Genomic DNA, 20,317 nt, shown 5'->3' with positions numbered 1-20,317 from the left:
GTGAGACAAGGACTTTACTGACCAAGATGATTCCTGGGCATTGGTTCTTCTTCTTCTTCTTCTTTTTTTTTTTAAACAAAACAAAACAAAACACATTTATTGGAATGAGAACAGAAATGTAGATGTAGTCCAAATAACAGTATTTTGCTTAACAAACATTTATGAACATTTATGCTCTGGATATATATTTGTGACTGTTTTATGTGTCGTTAAAAAATTCTTGGGTTTAGCTGAACATAGTAGCCCATGCATTTAACCTCAGTACTCGGGAGGCAGAGGCAGGAAGATCTCTGTGAATTCAAGGCCAGCCTGGTCTACATAGTAAATTCCAGGACAGCCATGGCTACAAATGAGACCCTGTTCTCTCACCCCCCAAAAAATTATTGAGCTTATATTTTGGTGATTTTTTTGAAGTATATGTTCTCAGAAATGCAATTATAATTTTAAAGAATATGAATTTTATGTCTGTAGTACTTTCCTCAAGGATTTTTACATCTTCTTAAAGTCCTGGTCCTATGTTCTGGATGATAGAAGTTGGCATAAGAGTAATTGAGGGTTGAGGATTTAGCTCAGTGGTAGAGCGCTTGCCTAGCAAGTGCAAGGCCCTGGGTTCGATCCTCAGCTCAAAAAAAACCAAAACAAAACCAAAACAACAAAACAAACCAAACAAACGAAGAGTACTTGCGATGAGCTGGCAAAGGGGCTCCTGCCTGCAGTAGTAGTGAGGTGCACAGAAGGCTGGGGGAGGAGCACCGTAACTGTGGGCCAGCCTGGGCTACATACTGAGATCCTAAGAACAAAGAAGACAAAAACAGTAAGTGGGGTAACGCTACACTTTTAAAAGTTGTTGTTGACAACCCAAAATACTGTTGGCCAGATTTTACTGCGTATCAGAAAACACCCGAATATTTTAGAAGCCTTTGGTCGCCTTTTCCTCCTTGGGTTTCTCTTATTTTATCAATAGGTTATTCTAAGGTATAATACAAATTGTATGATTTCTGAAGCATTCCTAAACTTCTTTGGCAATAGTTGTCTGGAATAGTAGTTTTGCTTAGACTTGTTCAAACTCCACCCCTTTCATCTAAGCGTCTTGCTTGTGCACATCTGAGTCTGAGCTCAAGGCCATTCAGGTGACTTAACTTTGAAGACTTGGTTTTTGTGTCAGCAGCTCCATGGTTACAGTCCAGTTTCTGGTCCGCATAGCTGTCCTGGATGGCTGGCAGTGGGCAGTGAAAACTCAAAGGACTGTCTCTTCTGGTGTGACAGGAGTCTGTCTCTTTAGCTAGAGAGTTTTACACCCACTTTTCTAGAGGGTATAGTCTAGAAAAGCAGGGGCTCATTGAAAAGTTCTGTCTATGTGAGATAATATAACAGCTATGTTAAAGTTTTAAGATACTATTTCAGTCACTCTAACCCATTCGTTTATATTTTGCTTATTCTGTATTTTTAAAAAAATTACTTTATCTGGCATGCATTGATGTTTTACCTACATGTATTTCTGTTAGAGTGTGTTGGATCCCTTAGAACTGGAGTTACAGACAGCTGTGAGCTGCTGTATGGGTGCTGGGAATTGAACCCGAGTCCTCTGGAAGAACAGCCTGTGCTCTTAACCACTGAGCCATCTCTCCAGCCTTCTGCTATATCTCTTTGTTAGTTTGTTTGTTTTTAGACAGGGTCTCTCTATGTAGTCCTGGCTGACCTGTAACTCTGTGTAGATCAGGCTGTACTCAACTTACAGAGATCTGCTTGCCTCTGCCTCCCAAGTACTGGGATTAAAAATGTGTGCCACCATGCCCAGCTCATTAGTTATGTATTTTTATGGCAAAAATATTTGATGTTTATAATCATGGTGAATAGTATTTTTAATTTTAAATGTATAAGAAACTATGACCTGTTTTTTGCACTTAGAATAAGTTTTTCCCATGTTTACATATAAGCATATTAAATATTTAAAAAATTAATTTATTATTTTATGTGTTTGAATGTTTTGCTTGCATATATGTATGTACACCATGTACATGCCTGCTGCCATGGAATGCAGAAGAGGGCATTAAATCCCTAGGAACTGGAGTTAAAGATGCTTGTGAATCTCCATGTGGGTGCTGGGATTTGAACCCCGGTCCTCTGCAAGAGCACCAAGTCCTCTTAACTGCTGAGCTATTTCTCCAGCCCCTACCTTTTTGGTAGAAAGTTGGGCTATTTTCAGTTTTGGAACATTGTGATGAAGCTACCATGAACTGTTTATCTATAGTCATTTGTATGGGTAAATGTAACAGTGGAATGGTAGACTGTGCAGTGCTGGCACAAGAAGATGAGTACACTGTTTTATGTTCTTTTTTTCCCCATGTCAAATCTTTTTTTATTAAGAAATTTTTATTTATTTTACATACCAATCACAGATCTCCCTCTTCCCTTCTCTTGCCCCTCCAGCGTCCCCCCCTCAACCCACTCCCCATTCCCTCCTACAAGAAGATAAGATCTCCCATGGGCAGTCAGCAGAACCTGGTACCTTCAATAGAGGCAGGTCCAAGCCCCTCCCCCTGCATCAAGGCTGTGCTAAGAGGGCTCCAACAAGCCAGCTCATGCACCAGGGATCCTGGTCCTACTGTCAGATCAAGCTACACAATGTTTTGTGTTCTTATTAGCAGTGTGTGAGAATTCTAGTTGTCTTACATCTTTGGTAAAACTTGGTGTTTTTTGTTGGTGTGTTTGTTGCATATGGATTGTAGTGTGCAAGCCTGTTGATGTGCATGCCAGAGGCCTTGGGACGGAGGACCTTGAGATCTTAACTGTATTGCTGTGTGTGTGGTACTTGTTCTTTTGAGTCAGGGTCTCTCACTGAGCCAGAAGTTTGACCTTTCAGCTGGACTGGCTCCTGGGATCTATCTGTCTCCATTCTCCATTATTGGAATTACAGGCCTGGCTTTTTACGTGGATGCTGGGATTTGAACTCAGGTCCTTATTCTTATATGGCAAGTGCTTTACACACTGAGCCATTGCCCCAGTGCTCTTGTCAATTAAAATTTTAGTTCTTGTGGGCACATTGCCATTGTGTTTTAGTGTATAAATTTGAAAAGCATTTTATTGCTTACAATTATATGATTTATTGTCTACATTTATTTGTTTGTTTGTTTATTTACTTATTTATTTATTTCGGGACAGGGATTCTCTGTTTTTTTTTTTTTTGTTTTTTTGTTTTTTTTTTTGAGACAGGGTTTCTCTGTGTAGCTTTGGAGCCTTTCCTGGATTTCACTCTGTAGACCAGGCTGGCCTCGAACTCACAGAGATCCGCCTGGCTCTGCCTCCTGAGTTCTGGGATCAAAGGCATGCCACACCATTGCCTGGCTATTGTCTACTTTTAAAGGACTGCTTTTGAGGGACTAATTGTCATTTAATTACTCTTGCATGTCACAAGGGGTCAAAATATATTGTGCTTATTGTGTAGGAATGGCCCCTTTCCCTGGTCTATATAGCGGTTTGCTTTGTTATATTTCTACCCATTATGTTTCATTATGTTCAGCTCCCTTCAGAAGCAGGGTACAAACCCTGACTATTTAGAACTTTCTTCTGCTTCTTGGAGTGTTTACCTTAGCTCTGTAATTTCCTCAGCTGGCTAACTTTGGTTGACTTGGAAGTAGTATTTGAAGCTGCTTCCATTGGTTAGCTAAAAGCTTCTCCATTGGAGTCAGACATTTATCTCAAAGTAAAATATGAGAATTTCATTAAAATTATCAAGTGCATCTTTACAATGCTGAAAACACCCAATTAATTTGAGTACCACTTAGATTCCCAAGGAAACAAAATTCTGGTCTTTCTTATGGGTTTCATTATAAAGCATTTTCTTATGAAAAATTTCAAACACCAAGAAGTTGAGTTTTAAAGTGAGTTCCTGTATGCTTAGCATCTTTTAAAATGTGTTTGTTTATTATTTGTTTTTTAGTTTTTCCAGACAGGATTTCTTTGTGTAGTCCTGGCTGTCCTGGAACTTGCTCTGCAGACCAGGCTGACCTTGAACTCACAGAGATCTGCCTGTCTCTGCCTCTGTCTGGGATTAAAAAAGTGTGCCACCACCCCCTGGTTTATTTATTCTTAATTATATGGAAGTGTGTGTATCTATGTGTATATTTATGCCCATGCATGTAGGTGTTCAAGGAAGCCAAAAAAGGGTGTTGGATCCCAGGAACTGGAGTTCTAGGCAGTTGTAAGCTGCTGGATGTGGGTGCTGGATTCTGAACTCAGGTCCTCTGCAAGAGCAGAGTGCTCTTGACTGCTGCTGAGCCATCCTCCAGCCTACATTACTCTCCTTGTTCTAGAATAGCCTCAGTTTTATTTGTTTGTCACCACATATTCGTTGAATTATTTTTGATAGTCCATTGAAAATACTGACTTTCTTTGTGGAAAAGCATAGATTGGTATGTCTTATCCAGTTTCAGATTCTTTTGTGTTGTTTGTGGGACTTGTGTGGTTCTCTTGTGCTTGCTTATTTTGTGATCATTTATTTGCAGATGAATTCCTGACAGATTATGGTACAAAGAAAGAAGGCAAGAAAAACTGGTGGAGGAGTTTTCATCATCATGGAGAACTGAATTCTGCTAGCCCATTTGCTGGTGTGGATATCCAGTACTATTCAGCACTAATAACTTTATCAAGTGGCTCCATGTTCCAGAGCTACAGCTCACTTTAGTCTTCATAGACACTTCATTAGCTATAGATGTTATTGGCGGCTTTTTGTATGGATTGGGAAACTGAGGCATAGTGAGACCGAATAAGTTTCCTAATACTAAGTAAGCTCTTATTTGTTAGAACGGCATCATTGGTATTCAAACCCCAAGCATATTTAATCCACAAGAGCGCATGCTTTGAATCTGATGTCTGCACTGCTGAAACTTCCCTTTTCTACTTTGCATATATTTATGCCCATGTTTGTACAAGTTTGGGTCCATACTTAACTTGAATCTGGTTTAATATTCTTGTAGAAAACCATGTATCATACCAACATTTTTATGACTAATACTTTGCAAAATATTTATTATTTTTAAGTGTGAGTGTGTGTTTGTGTGAATGAGTTTGGGTATGTGCATGTGACTGCCAGTGCTGTCAGAGACCAGAGGAGTCCTATGCCTCTGGAGCTAGAGTTATAGGTGGTTGTGAGTCACATGATGTGGGTGTTGGGAATTGACCTTATATACATGCACTTAACAGCTGAGTTGTCTCTCCAGCCCATGACTAATACTTTATGATTGTGAAGTCCTTGAAATTCCTGAGGAGGGAGGGCCCTGTTTCAGATCAGATGGCCTGGGGTTTTTCTGACTTCATTCTCTGGAGAATGAAAGAATTTCTTTCTTTGTATTAAGGTGAGGCGTAAATAGCATTTCTTCTGAAGCTGAGCCAGGTAAATGTTAGCAAATGTGTTTAGGATATGACATGAAACACTAGAAGTCCTTCCCTGTGTTTGTTGTCTCTTTCTTTTTGTGATGCTGGGTTTGAGTCTAGGGCTCATACAGGCTGTGCAAATGTTCTACTACTGAGCCATATCCCCACCTCTTGACTAGTATTTATTTTTTTTAGTGAAGCTTTTGGGATGTTAGCCAGTTGGGAGTACATTCTTGATAACAAAGATAGGGAACGTAAGCTGTTCCCTTTGCTCTCTGGCTGTGTATAACACTCACTTAAATTTCTTGGGAGTCTTTCTTGGATTTATTTTTGACACAGTCTCACTGGCCTGGAACTCACTATATAGAGCAGGCCGGCCTTGAACCTACAGAGATGTGTCTGCCTGCTTCTGCTTCCGGAGTGAGTGTTGGGATTAAACGTGTGTGCTGCTGTGGCCAGTTTCAGGGGAGTTTTTGTGAGTGACTCAAGGGGTAGTTCTTTTCTTGGCAACTTAGTCAATGGTGTTTTGAAATCAGTGGGGTTTTTGTTTTGTCTTTTCCCCTCTTTGGTTTTTCGAGACAGGGTTTCTCTGTGTAGCCCTGGCTGTCCTGGAACTCACTCTGTAGCCCAGGCTGGCCTCAAACTCACAGAGATCCGCCTGGCTCTGCCTCCCGAGTGCTGGGATCAAAGGTGTGCGCCATCACTACCTGGCTGAAATCAGTAGTTTTTAATCTTTTTGGAGACCACATATTCCTTTTTGAAACCAATGAAAGCTATGGAACTTCTCCCTTCAAAAAAAGATACATGATACAAGTATAGATTTTGTAGGGTCCCTAACTCCCAAGCCTATACAAGGTTCTCCAAGCCTGAGTGGGGTGTCATGTGCCTGTAATGGCCACACTAGAGGAATTGCATCAGCAGAACTCAGTCAGGGTGTGGCACCTTGTCAGACCCTGTCTGGGAAGTTGGGGAAATGTGTGCGCTCCTCCCTTGGGCCCTCTTACTCTTACTTTCTTCTTTAATAAATCTGACAAGAAACCCTGTAAAGGTTTAAAAAAAAATGGGGCTCTGGCCGGGCGGTGGTGGCACACGCCTTTAATCCCAGCACTCCGGAGGCAGAGGCAGGCAGATCTCTGTGAGTTCGAGGCCAGCCTGGGCTACCCAAGTCAGTTCCAGAAAAGGCGCAAAGCTACACAGAGAAACCCTGTCTCGAAAAACAAAAAACAAAAAACAAAAAACAAAAAACAAAAATATGGGGCTCTGTAGAGACTCTGCTGTCTCAAAAAAACCACCCCCCCAAAAAAAAAAGGGAAGAAAAAAGTTGGGGACTAAAAAAAATAAATTCACAAAAAATCTTGTTAGCATCTAGGATATTATATTGCTCAGTCTCTGAGATGTCTTGTATCTTCTATTTTATTGAAAAATTAAAATGGATATTTGTGAATAAGCTAAGGTTCCTAGGGATAGATGAGTTCTGTGCTGATTTCTAACTTACAGTTTAGTTTTCTCAAAAGTACTAAGCCCAAAGAACTAGATGAACTCCTTTGCCAACCCGTAAGTTTTGGTTTCGGTTTCTCCTTTACCTTAAATGTCTTGTGCACAGTGCTCTGCCAGCTCCCAACTCTAAAGTGAGCCCAGCAGGTTCTCCAGGGCTGAGCTGTAACAACACCCCCACCCCCCCCCCCCCCCCCCCCCACCCCCCTTGGCTGAGCTGCATACTCCTGCACAGTTTGCTTTTCTCCTTCTTCCTGTCTGCTTTCTTTGGCTCTTCAAACCGTGTCAGCTCTTGTCACCCTGCAAATAGAGACTCTCTCCCCTCTGCCTCCAGAGCTGGTGTTACATTTGGAAAAGTTGGAATTTCGTCTTCTGGTTTCTCTTTAGATTGTGGGAGTTGGGATTTCCATCAGCAAAGGGACCCTTAATTTTTATATATAGAACTGGCTGTTTTTGGTTAAATTACTACTTTTAAGAATTTGCCTATAATTAGAAATGTCAAGACTTTCAAGGATCACAGATTTTTTTCTTTCTTTCTTTCTTTTTTTAATTTTTTTACGGTTTTTGAGATAGGGTCTTGCCATATAGCCCATGCTGGTCTTAGACTTGAGGCAATCCTCCTGCTTCAGTCTCCTGAGTGCTACAGATGTTTCCTACCATACCCAGCTGGATTGACTAGCTAGATTGTTAGACTGACTGTAAGGGAGGAGGCTAGCTGAGGCCTCTCCTGTCTGCTCAGATAGCAGACTGACAGACGCAAGCCCATGAGCTGTGGAAGGCTTCTCACACTTCTTAGCATTCTTTCTTTTCAGGAGGGAACCCAATGGTTTGGAGCAGAACTGAAAAAAATAATTTAACTCAAAAGGGCTTTACATCTGTAGATGAGTTTTTTTTTCTTTTTCTTCGAGACAGGGTTTCTCTCTGTAGCTTTACACCTGTCCTGGATCTCGTCGCTCTGTAGCCCAGGCTGGCTTCCAGTTCACAGAGATCCTCCTGCCTCTGCCTCCTGAGTGCTGGGATCAAAGGCCCGGCTGTAAATGAGTCTTACATCTGAAAGTGAGCAGAGGCCAGGTGTGGTGTATTTCTCCTGTCTCTTGTGAGAGCCGTGGGGGACGACCCTCCAGGCCAGCTGCCCAGGGGCGTTTGCCGAGGCAGCTCCTTGGGTCGGCTGCTTGGGAGGCGGTTCCGTTTGTCTAGGCTCTGTGAGACTCTTCTTTCAGATCTTACACTTTCCTTAGTTGAGCCTTTCGTACAAGTGAGCAGCAGGAAATGAGGGGGGTTGATTTACTGTATCACTCACTGTAGGTGTGTATTTCTTGCTTTGGGCAGATTGTACAGTTTTGAGTGAAATGTACGGAGCAGGAAATGTATAGCTAGAATCCTGAGAGATTATGCGGACTGACTGGGAGAACAAAGGAAGTTGGGTTAGATAATGGAATGTTAGAGAAGTATTGCTCCTTTAAAAGCCAAGAGAGAGGAAACCATCTATATGCAGATTAATTCTTTTTAACTTTCAAGATAATGAGCTGCTATAAAGGAAGAGTAATTTGAAGATATTGAAGATATGGGGAAAAGAGATAGATGATGTAAAGGAGCTGTCCCTTGGGGACACATACACACTTAAATCTCTGTAAAGGGAAGGGTTTTTTGTCTTGTTTGTTTGTTTGTTTTTCAGGACAAGGTTTCTCTGTGTAGCCCTGGCTGTCCTGCAGACCAGGCTGGCCTCAAACTCTGCCTCCTGAGTGCTGGGATTAAAGGCAGTGCCACCACTGCCTGGCTATGGGAAGGTTTTTTGTTTGTTTGTTTTTGTTTTTATTTTGAATCAGGGTTTCTCTGTGTAGTTTTAGTACCTGTTCTGGATCTCGCTCTGTAGACCAGGCTGGTCTCGAACTCACAGAGATCCGCCTGGCTCTGCCTCCTGAGTGCTGGGTTTAAAGGCGTGCGCCACCACTGCCTGGCATTTTTTTCCCCCCTAAGAAAATTCCTGGGGTTGGAGACATGACTCGGTGGTTGAGAGTGCATACTGATCTTGCAGAAGACCCAGAATTGTCTCCCAGCACCCATATTGGATGGCTCACAATTGCCTGTAACTCTTAGCTCCAGGCCTCTGTCCTGCAGGCACCTGTACTCACATGCTCATACCCACGCATACACATAGTTAAAGTAATAAAAAGAAATCTTAGGAAATTCCTGTGGAGTGTAGGTAAACAGACTATGATAAAGATGGGAGAATTTTCAGGCTGCTTTGCTTGTATTGTACACAGGGCTGGTTGAGGTGAGGAGAGTGGACTGTTTAGCTGGAAGAGCCTTGTTTCTTCCCAGCAGCACCATCTGTCTTTCCTACGGCTTTCCTGATTCTAGACTAGAGAGAGGGTCGGTCTCTCACCTGTTTGCATTTTCTCTCCCTGCCATAAGTTCACTTTTAGATTCCAGAAAGACAGACAGCTTTCCTGGAACCAGATGAATCTTCTGATTTCAAAGTTCATACTGTGACACTGGAGTGGGGACGGGATGGAGTCACAAATGTTTGGACCCTTCTGGTTTATGGGATTGTTTTTTTTCCCCTTTTCCCCCTTAGGAACGGCGTGAATGTTGAGGGGGCGACACACAAGCAGGTGGTGGACCTGATCCGAGCAGGAGAGAAGGAATTGATCTTGACAGTGTTGTCTGTACCTCCTCATGAGGCCGATAACCTAGATCCCAGTGACGACTCCTTGGGACAATCATTCTATGATTACACAGAAAAGCAAGCAGTGCCCATATCGGTCCCCACACACAAGCACGTGGAGCAGAATGGTGAGAAGTTTGTGGTGAGTGTCAGCCCAGCTTGACCCTCACACAGTGAGCTTTTATTTCCCTCACTCATGAGTGTATTTCAAGCAGTAAAATAAAAGACTGCAACCCAGGTGAGTTTGTCTGTCAGGAAGTTGGGTTCACTCAGAGAACATCATGGCACTGATTGACTTATTGCAGGATGGACTTACAGTAACGAAGAGTCCTGTTTCTGCTTAAGTACCATTTCATTTTATTTCCTGACAGTGTCAAGTTTGTATCCTGGTCTTTTGTAAAAATACATGAATTTCTTTTGCCATCTGTCTTTGCTAATTGTTGTCTGATTTACTGTTGGCTCTGAGCTATAGACCAAGATTAATTTTGAAAGGTATTTTCCAAAATATTTGGATAATACAGAGGTTTGTTAGTTTGAAACCTGTGTATCCCTATACTTATTCCTTTCCATATCTTGTTCCTTTTCATTTCTTGGTGATGTCTATGTGCATGAATGACTCCTGAATTTCTTCTCTGTGGTCCTTTATATATTCTGACTGCAATTCCTGTGAGCTGTTTACACGTTTCTATTTTGTAGCTATTGTAGATAAGTAGAACTCATCTTGAATTTTAGGTGATATGTGACAGCCCATTTCCTGATGCTGTTTGGTCTTCAAAACGTAGTTGCTATTAATATCCCAGACTGTTTTTCTCTTGTTTGCACTATGTTTTATTTGCCTTTGATTGTTTCAGAAACGTTGACATAATAAGCATTAATTCTTTTATCCTTTGTGGAAATGCAGTGGGTTCTGGTAGATACTGGCAAACAGACCACAGGTGTTTAGAGCTGTAGGGCTGGAAGTATAGCTCAGTGGATAGAGTGCTTAATTATCATGTGCAAAGTTCCAGCTTCAGCACTCTATAAAATAAAAGACTGATCTGCTGATTAAAGTTATCACCTCTGAAACTCGGATTTGTCCCTTCTGTAGGAATGAGCCAATGAACGCTTGAGGAATTCTTCCTCCCAGTGGGGAGATGACCAGAACGCCGAAGTTAGCTGGGGATAATTGCACATGGGTTTTGTGTCAACCTGTGTTCTCAGAGCTATACACAAAGTTTAGAAATGAGAGCTGTTTGATTATGGAACCTTTGAGAATTGCCTATGGCTTTGGCAACTTCTGTAGTCTTGAGACAAGGAATGAAACTACCAATTGTTCTTTGTAAAAGGTCTGCTGCGTTAGCCAGATTTCTGAATGCTTAGCAATTCATCTAGCTAGAGGTCCAGTTTTAATGGTGTCCATAGTCTTTTATCTATTACCACAATAAAGACAATATTTCCATCACACCCCAAATTTCCTTACTCTCTTTTCAGTTATTGTTCCTTGTTAACCCCTGATTATTTTCTGTCTCTATATTTTGCACTCTCTCTTTTTTTTTAATGTCAACACATGGAAACATATCTGTGTATTATTACTGTTTCTGTTGCTGCAACATAATACCTGACAGAAAGAAGCTGAGGAATCGGAGCTTTATTGGCTTTGAGTTTGAGAGGACTGTCATGTTAGGGAAGGTAGTGGCGGGGTGCTTCTAGCTGCAGTGTGGAGGCATCAAGCAGTTAGTCACACTGTACCCACACTCAGGAAGCAGAGAGAGACCAGTGCTGCTCCTTAACTTACTTTCTTCTTACTTTTTATTTAGCCTAGGAATTGTGCCCACATTCAGGGTAGTCCTTCCCTCAAGTTCAACTTCATTGGAAATGGAAGGTTATTGCTAAGGTGATTCTGTATCCGGTCAGGTTAACAATAAAGATTATTTACTATAACTGTGTGTGTGTGTGTGTGACTGTGAGTGTGTGCCAACTGTTTGTAGGTGCCTGCAGAGGTGAGAAGAGGGTGTTGAATCATAGGAAGCTGTGAGCTGCTTGGTACGATCTTTTACAAGAACAGCAAATGCACTTAACCATGGAGCCATTTCTCCCGCCCCACTATGGGCATTCTTGTGGGTATAGTGGTATCCTACTTTAATTTTAATTTATACTTAGCCAGTAACTCATTGATAATGACTTGATTTCCTTATGACTAACTGCCATTCATGTGTTATCATTGATGTGAAGATTCTGTTAATTTTCTGTATGCTTAAAAGTTTGAGTTTTATTATTTTGTGAATAAGAATTTATTATGTGTACTGGATATAAATTCTCTCTTAGATGTTTTGTATTTCTCCTGGTCTGTGACTTGCCTTTTATTTTTTAAAGTGTTTTAAAGAACAAAAGTTAGAAATTTTGATAAAGTCTACTTTGTCAAATTTTAATTATTGGTAATGCATTTCATGTTTTAGTAAAGCTTCTTAACTCCAGAATGCCACCCCTCCCTCCCATCTCTCTTCAGCAGGGTCCTACCATAGAGACTAGTCTGGCCTTGAACTCATGGTTCTCCTGCCTTAGTCTTCTGAGAGCTGAGACTAGCTATATACCACCACACTTGACTTTATTATTCTGCTATCTTACAAAAGTTTTATAGTTACTTTAACTATTTTTGTAGTAATGTATAAACCATTAACTATAATCATTCATATAAATTGTATAGTTTGGTGGTCTTTAGAGTGTTTACAGATTGTACCACAACAATCAGTTTTACAACATTGTCATTACTTTGATGCTCTATGCACTATAGCCATCCTCCCCCTAGACCTTCCATCGTCCTTCAGCTCCAGCTCATACTAGTCTACTTTCTGTCCTATAAGTTGACATATACTGAACATTTCATTTAGCTGTTTTCAAGGCTTACCTGTGTTGTATTATGAACCTATATTTTATTTTAACTTCATTAGAATTTCATGACATGGTGTACTTATTAGTTAGGGTTTTCTGAACAAACAGAACTGATAGAATCATCTATATAAATTCCCTTTTAACATATATGTGTGGGGGGATTTATTGGACTGGCTTATAAAATGTGGTCTGGGTTGTCAACAGTGGCTGTCTCACAATGGAAAGGCTGAGAATCCAGTAGTTGTTCTATTCGAGAGGCTGATGTCTCTGCGGTCCCAATTTGGTGCAGGAGCCCTGGAGGATCCTGGAGAGCTGCTAGTCTTCAGTCTGCATTGGCATCCTGAAGAAGTTGGCAGCAGCAGGACAGATAAACTTACCAACAAGAGTGTAAAAGGCAAAAGGCAAAGCTTCCTTCTTCCATGTCTTTTTTTGGTGGTGGGGGAGTTGATACAGTTTCTCTGTATAGCTCTGGCTGTCCTGGAATTCACCAGGCTGGCCTCAAACTCAGAGATCCACCTGTCTCTGCCTCCTGAGGGCTGGGTTTAAAAGCATGCACTACTACTACCTGACCTTCCATGTCCTTTTATGTGAGCTACCACCAGGTATGACCCAGATTTAGAGTAGATCTTCCTGCTTTAAAAAATACCCGATTAAAAAAATCTCTCAGCTGGGTGGTGGTGGCACTTGCCTTTAATCCCAGCACTTGTGAGGCAGAGGCAGGTGGATCTCTGTGAGTTCAAGGCCAGCCTGGTCTACAGAGTGAGTTCCAGGACAGCCAGGGCTACACAGAGAAACTGTCTTGAAAAACTTAAAAAAAAAAAAAAAAAAAAAGAAAAGAAAAAAGAAAAAAGAAAAGAAAGAAAGGAAGGAAGAAAGAAAGTCTCTCACAGGAGTGCTCAGCAGCTTGAATTTTAGTTGATTGCCAAGATCAGCCATGACATACAGTGTAGCACTTTGTTTTCAAATCTGTGATCCACTTTTGTTGATTTTTTTGGGTGTATTATGAGGGCCAAGTTTTATTTACACACACACACACACACACACACACACACACACACACACACACACACTATTGTTAGCTCTTTGTTGTGACACCTTCTAGGAGGTTGACTGAGTCAGGATGAAGCCAATCTCTCCTTCCCAACCACTGGCTGTCAAAAACCCATTGAAGTGGACGATGAACGCAGACTTTGTACTTTGAGAATCGAATGGCCATAGAAGTAGCTGCTGATGTTCTGGGTGAAGAGTGGAAGGGTCATGTGGTCCAGTCAGTGGTAGGAATAACAAGGTGTCTTGACTTGTGGTGGAATATGCAGCTGCTGTTGAATGACAGCATTCTTGTTATAGACCCAGGAGAACTGGAGAGAGGAAGCACAAGTCTGTTTGTGGATATATTGTGGATGTCAACTTGAGTGTTCTCAGCTTGGTTATTATTGAAAAGGATATTACTGGATTTGTGCCTTGGCAGTTGCGGTCCAAAGCATAATCTGAAAGCTTTTCAATCCGTCAAAAGATGATATCCACCAATATTTGTCAGAAAGCCCCTAAACAAAAGTTAGAAGTTCATTACTAAAGTACCCCAAATTTAGTGTCTTGTTACTCCATGTGTCCTGTAACACAAATACTGTTATACTACTCTGAAGAAATAGCACACCAAGAAAAATGAGGAGGCTCCAGAATATGCTAAACTTTTAGCCAAGAGAATTTATTCAAATCTTATATGGTCTTTTTTAATAAAAAACCCAGAGCCAGATATCAGGGTAAAAGCTGAAAGATCAGAGAAGCAGAACAGCCAGCCACTACTTCTTAACTGCTACAAAATCCTCAGCCTAAAGAGAGTGAGTTCCTGTTTCCTCACACCTTATATACCTTTCTCTGCCCTGCCATATTAACTTTCTGGGATTAAAGGTGTGTGTGCTTCCCAAGCAAAGGCATAAGATCTCAAGTGTTGGGATTAAAGGTGTGTTCCACCACTGCCTAGCTCTGTTTTTCTCCTATACTGGATCAGTCTCATGTAGCCTAATGTGGCCTTGAACTCACAGAGATCCAGATGGATTTCTGCCTCCTGAATGATAGGATTAAAGGTGTGTGCCACCACTGTTTGGCCTCTATGTCTAATCTAGTGGGTGGCTCTGTCCTCTGATCCTCAGGCAAGTTTATTGGGGTACACAATATATCATCACAAAAGAAAAACTCCAGTAACAGATTGCTAAGAGACATAGGCTGTCTTCACTGAGAGCTACTTCTAAGTCCGAATCCAGTCAAAAATAAGCCCATAAGAGTAACAAATAAATGATCAGACCTTGACTCTTTAAAAAAAAAAAAAAATCAAAAAACCCCATTGTTTATTCCAGTCATTACTGTATGTGTACTTAAAAATCTGTAGCTGGGCATAGTGGCTCACACCTGTAGTTACAGCACTGGGGTGAAGCATGGAAGTGGGAGAGGCAGATCTGGGAAGACTGCTGAAAGTTTAAAGGCTTAGTCTACATGTGTTCCAGACCAGCCTGGACTACTGAGTGAGACATTGTCTCAAAAACACATGTGTATGCATACACATTCGTGTGTGTGTGTGTGTGTGTGTGTGTGTGAGAGAGAGAGAGAGAGAGAGAGAGAGAGAGAGAGAGAGAGAGAGAGAGATTTCTCATATGGTCTTGCTATGTAATGGCTCAGGTTGGCTTCAAACTTGTTACGTATTGCTAGCAATTCTTCCAACCTAGTCTTCAAATGCTGGGATTATGAGGATAGGTTACTCCTACTACATCTGGATTAAATATATTTTTTAATATTAACTGGCACAGTCATTTTATATAGTTGTGGGGTACAGTATGCCATAGCAAATCCTTGTATGTAATATGTAATGATCAATATAGAGTAATTGAACATATTTGCCTAGTTCCTGATCTTAGAGGAACAATTTCAACTTTCCCTCATTGGATGTGATTTAGGCTGTGGGTTTGTCCTATATAGTCCTTCCTGTGTTGAGATATAATCCTGGTATACTTTGCTGAAAGCTTTTTTTGGAGGAATGCTGAACTTCAGCAAATGCTTTCTCTGAATGTGTTGCGATGATGGTGATTTTATCATTCATTATTTGATAGGATATATTTATTGATTTACATATGTTGAATCATTTTTTTCATTTGTTCATCTATAATTTTATGTGTTGTTAAATTTGATTTACTAGTATTTTGTTGAAAAGCTTTTACATGTCTGTTCACTAAGGATATTGATTTTTAGTTTTCTTGTTTTTGTTGTATAGGATCTGGTGCGCGTGCATGTGCGTGTGCATGTGTGGAGAGGGGGGCATGTGCATGCCAGGTGTGCATGCCAGGGTACAGGTAGGAAAGCCTAGAGCACAACTTGTAGGAGTCAGTTCCCCTTTCCTGTGTGAGTTCCAAGCATTGAACCAAGGCCATTAGCCTTGTCAGCAGCACCTATACCCACCATTGTTCACTGTAGACTTTTCATGTATTTGTGCAGTTCGTAAAGTTCTTGTTAATCAAATCTTGATTTTGACAGTTTCATGCTTACAAACAATACAATGTGTCTTGATGATAATGCACTCCAAATCTCTCTTCAACTTCCCTAAAGCACCCTGTTATTTCCCCTTCATGTCCTTTCCTTATTGATTGATTGATTAATGGTTTGGTTACCCACTGAGTCTTGGTACTTCTTGTTGGAATGTTGACTGATGTTGTGTAGGTGACCATAACTGTAGAGAGTTCTTTTCATGTCCAGAAGGCAGCATTTCACAGCACCCTTCTCTTCCTTTGGCGCTCTCTCTCTCTCTCTCTCTCTCTCTCTCTCTCTCTCTCTCTCTCACACACACACACACACACACACACACACACACACACACACACACCCCTTACATATTGTTTCCTGAGCCCTGTGTTGAAGAAGAATTAATACAGATGTTTCATTTAGGGCTAAGTATTTGACTGATTATCAATCTGCATTAACTGCTGCTCATTTAAGAGAGAAGCTTTTCTGGCTAGGATTGAAGGAAGCATTTATCCGAGTGTATAAACATAATTATTTAGAAGACCATTTGACAGTGTGTTCATTTAGCAGGACCACAGTAATAGGTTGCTCTCTAGAGCTTATGACTTCTCTTAGTCATGGCCTTTTGACCGGATTTATGTACTAAGCATGGATTTCCTCCTGTAGAACAGGCCTCAAATCCACTCCAAAAATAATTGTTGGTTACCCCTTCTGTGTGCCACAAGTGCACCAGTGGGCACATCTTGCCTGATATGTCAGTACTGTAGCATGCAAGGTTCACTGCTAGGAGTACAATTGGTGGTTTTCTCCCCCAGTAGTCTACAGAGAGCCCTCTCAGACTGTGAAAGCTAGCCAGTAAGTTTTCAAGTCAGTTCCAGCTTGATTTCTCTATGTCCACAACCTAAGTGTGTTGTATCTGCAGCAACAGAGTTTGATCACCTAGTTTTGATGGGCAAGCAGGAGCAATGTAGTAGCCTGTGTTTCAGGGGCCTCTGGAGCGTCCCTGACTAATAACTTACAGGGTGTCATTCCATACCTCACACTGAAGTTTCATTAATAATTCATGTCTTTTAAATTATTATACTTTTAATTAGATTACAAAATAGTGGGTTTCCATAAAGATTTTCATGTTGATTTCTTGTGTGTGTGTGTGTGTGTGTGTGTGTGTGTGTGTGTGTGTGTGTGTGAGAGAGAGAGAGAGAGAGAGAGAGAGGTATTAGAAAAACAGGTTTTGATTATAATTTCTTTGACTTTGTTGAAACTTGATTTGTAGTCTAACATGCAATCAGTTCCATAGAATTCTATTTGATGATGAAAAGAATGTGTGTGTGTTCCATAACTCTTAGAATTTTGTATAAATGTTTTTTTGGGTGCTTTTAGTCCTTAGAATAGGTTGTTGAGGGCTGGAGGTTAAGGGCACTGGCTGTTCTTCCAGAGGTCCTGAGTTCAATTCCCAGCAACCACATGGTGGCTCACAACCATCTACAGTAAGAGATCTGGTACCCTCTTCTGGCCTGCAGGCTGAACACTCACTGTATACATAATAAATAAATAAATAAATCTTTTTAAAAAAAAAAAAAGAATAGGTTGTTGATATTTTGGAGAGGTCTGAGTGGTTGCCCAGTAATGAAAGTGTGGTGTCAAGTTTCTAGCTATTAGTGCATTAGAGTCCTCTCCTTTTAGTTATAATAATATTTGCTTAGATAATTGAATGCTTTGGGATATATATATATATATATATATATATATATATATATATTTGCAGTCCTTCTTTCTTGTTGAATTTGTCCCTTTATCATTATATATTGATGCCTTTTGTCTCATACAGTTTTGGTTGTTTTTTACATAAAACCTATTTTTATGTAAGAATAGCTACTATTGCTTGCTTTTATCTTCTTTATTTTTCCATCCATTACTTTTGATCTTTGTGTTTACTTGGTAAAGTGAATGTCTTAAGGCAGCATAGTGTTGGCCCTGTTTTAATCCATTCACTCTATATCTTCTATTTTATTTTATTTTTTTTAACTAGATAGGATTTCTCTGTGTGTCCTTGGCTGTCCTGGAATTGACTTTTTAGACCAGGCTGGCCTCATACCCATAGGGATTCACCTGCCTCTGCCTCCTGAGTGCTGGGATCAAAGAGGTGTACCCTTTCAAGATTACTGATAAGTAAAAATGTACTCTTGTCTTTTAATATTCTAGTAATTTTGTATATTTTTTCCTTGTTCATTTTTGTGGTTTAAGTTTTTGTATTAATAAGGTTTCATTGTTTTCTCTTTTTGTGTATATATTCTGTTAGTTTTCATGATGATCATCATTTTTTTTCCTCCAATGGAGGATGCCTTTAAGTATGGTGATAATGAATTCCTTCAGGTTTTTTGTTGTTGTTGTTGTTGTTGTTTTTTTTTATTTCTCTTGGAAAGACTTCATTTATTTTCTTTCTTCCTTCTTTCCTTCCTTCCTTCCTTTCTTTTTTTTTTTTGATTAAAAGCTTTACTGGTATATTTGGCTGGCAATTTTTTCTTTCTGGATTTTAAAAATATCATCCCTTCTCTGGCTTATGAAAAGTTTCTACTGAGAATCTGATGTTAGTATAATGATTTTCTCATTCATGATTTGACTTTTATTTTACAAATATATATGGGGTTGGGAGTTGCTTGGTTTTTCCATCGTTGTCTTTAAAAAGAGAAGGGGTTTATTTTGACTCATGTGCTGAAGGTGATACAGTGCATCATGGCAGGGAAGGTATGGTAGGAAGGGTGTGAGGCTCACATTCTGCCGACAGTCTGGAAGCAGAGCTGCGGTTCCCCTTCTTTTGAGGCAGGTTTATGTAGCTTAGGCTGGCCTCAGACTCAGTCTGTAGCTGAGAACAATGCTGAACTCCTTGTCCCTCCTCTTCCACCTCCCAGGGGCTGGGATTACAGGCCTGCTCCACCATGCCTGGCTCTTTGTCTTGCTCTTCTGATATGTGACCATAAGGTGCTTCAGCGAAGACCTTTTACTAGTGAAATCTACTGAATTTGAATTATCTTCCCTAAGATTTGAAAGTTTTCCATCAGCTCTTTTATTGACTAGGGTTTTTCTCTCTCTCTCCTCCTCCCTCCCTCTTTTTCAATTATATGTGCATGAGAGTTTAGTCTATATGGGTGTATATGTACCATATGTTTGACTGTTGTCCAAAGACGCCAGAAGAGGGCATCAGATTCCCTGGAACGGGAGTTACAGATAGTTGTGAGTCCCCATGTGAGTGATAGGAATCAAACCTGGGTCTTCTGCAAAAACAAGTGTTCTTAACTGCTGAGCCATTTCTCTAGCCCCGTAATTGTTATCTTAAAATTAGTTGAGGCTGGGGATTGGTCAGATGGCTCAGCAGGGAAAGGTACTTGCTGCCAAGCCTAATAATGCCCTGAGTTTTGTCCCCAGAACTCACATAGTAGGAAAGAACCTACTTTAAGTTGTCTTCTGACTATGCATGCGTGTGTGCACACGTGCATGTTCGTGCTCTCTCTCTCTCTCTCTCTCTCTCTCTCACACACACACACACACACACACACACACACACACACTCATGCACATACCCCTGTTTAAGTATTAGTTGAGTAAAAGAATTCATTCTTTGAATCTCCTTTTAGATGTGTTGCTAATTTCTTTTCATTTGGGGGCTGCTGGAGAGTTACTGTGTTCCTTTGGAGATGTAATGTCATGGTGTTGTATTTTTCATGCTTCTTGGGTGTGCGTTCTTTATTCATTTGGCACATCATTGCTTGTACCAATTTAAATAAAAAATATCATATAGTGTATGATATATGTGTGAGTGTGGTATGTACCATGGTGTGCTTGTAGTGGCAACTCGTCAGAGGAGTGTTTTATCTGCTGAGCCATCTCACTGGCCCCAAACCCAATTACTTTTTTTTTGTTGATGTTTGTTTTTTTTTTTTTTAGAGGCAGGCCTAGAACTCACTGTGTAAAGCAAGTTGGCCTTGAACTCACAGAGATACTCCTGCCTCTGTCTCCCGAGTGCTGGGATTAAAAGTCTGTTTAACCTCATATCATTTCACACCATTTCTGGTGTGTTTCATTACTTTGTATACATCTAGTTTTTATCTGGTATCATATTCCCTCTGCCCAAAGAACTTCAGTTAACATTTTTTCGCGTGCAAATCTATTATAGACAGTGTATCCTCTTCAATTTTTGTGGGTCTGAAGTTTAAAAACAACAGTCTCTTACATATCCCAGGCTGGCCCCCAAGGATGACCTTGGACCCCTGGCCCTCCTGCCTGAAGCTCTTGCTGGGATTATAGGGTGTAGCACTCTTCTCAGTTGATGTGAGACTAAGGAACGATCCAAAGACTTACTGGGCTAGACTGTCTAGCTGCTAGAACTGAGCTGCAGCCTCAGTTTCTGTC

At 40.7% G+C, this 20,317-nt stretch overlaps 1 protein-coding gene across 2 annotated transcripts in view; it reads left to right on the top strand.

The window, feature by feature from the left end:
• Nucleotides 1-20,317, top strand: part of Snx27 (sorting nexin 27) — an 80,986-nt gene that overhangs the window by 15,799 nt on the left and 44,870 nt on the right. For both annotated transcript variants that reach the window (XM_036190793.1, XM_036190794.1), the window contains exon 2: nucleotides 9,446-9,677. In XM_036190793.1, coding sequence (XP_036046686.1) covers nucleotides 9,446-9,677 — 232 coding nt within the window. The remainder of the gene's footprint in view (nucleotides 1-9,445; nucleotides 9,678-20,317) is intronic.

The sequence above is a fragment of the Onychomys torridus genome, chromosome 6, assembly GCF_903995425.1.
Source record: "Onychomys torridus chromosome 6, mOncTor1.1, whole genome shotgun sequence".
Classification (NCBI taxonomy): Eukaryota; Metazoa; Chordata; class Mammalia; order Rodentia; family Cricetidae; genus Onychomys; species Onychomys torridus.
Note: the sequence above shows the minus strand (reverse complement) of the source record. Positions and strands in the feature narration are given on the sequence as shown.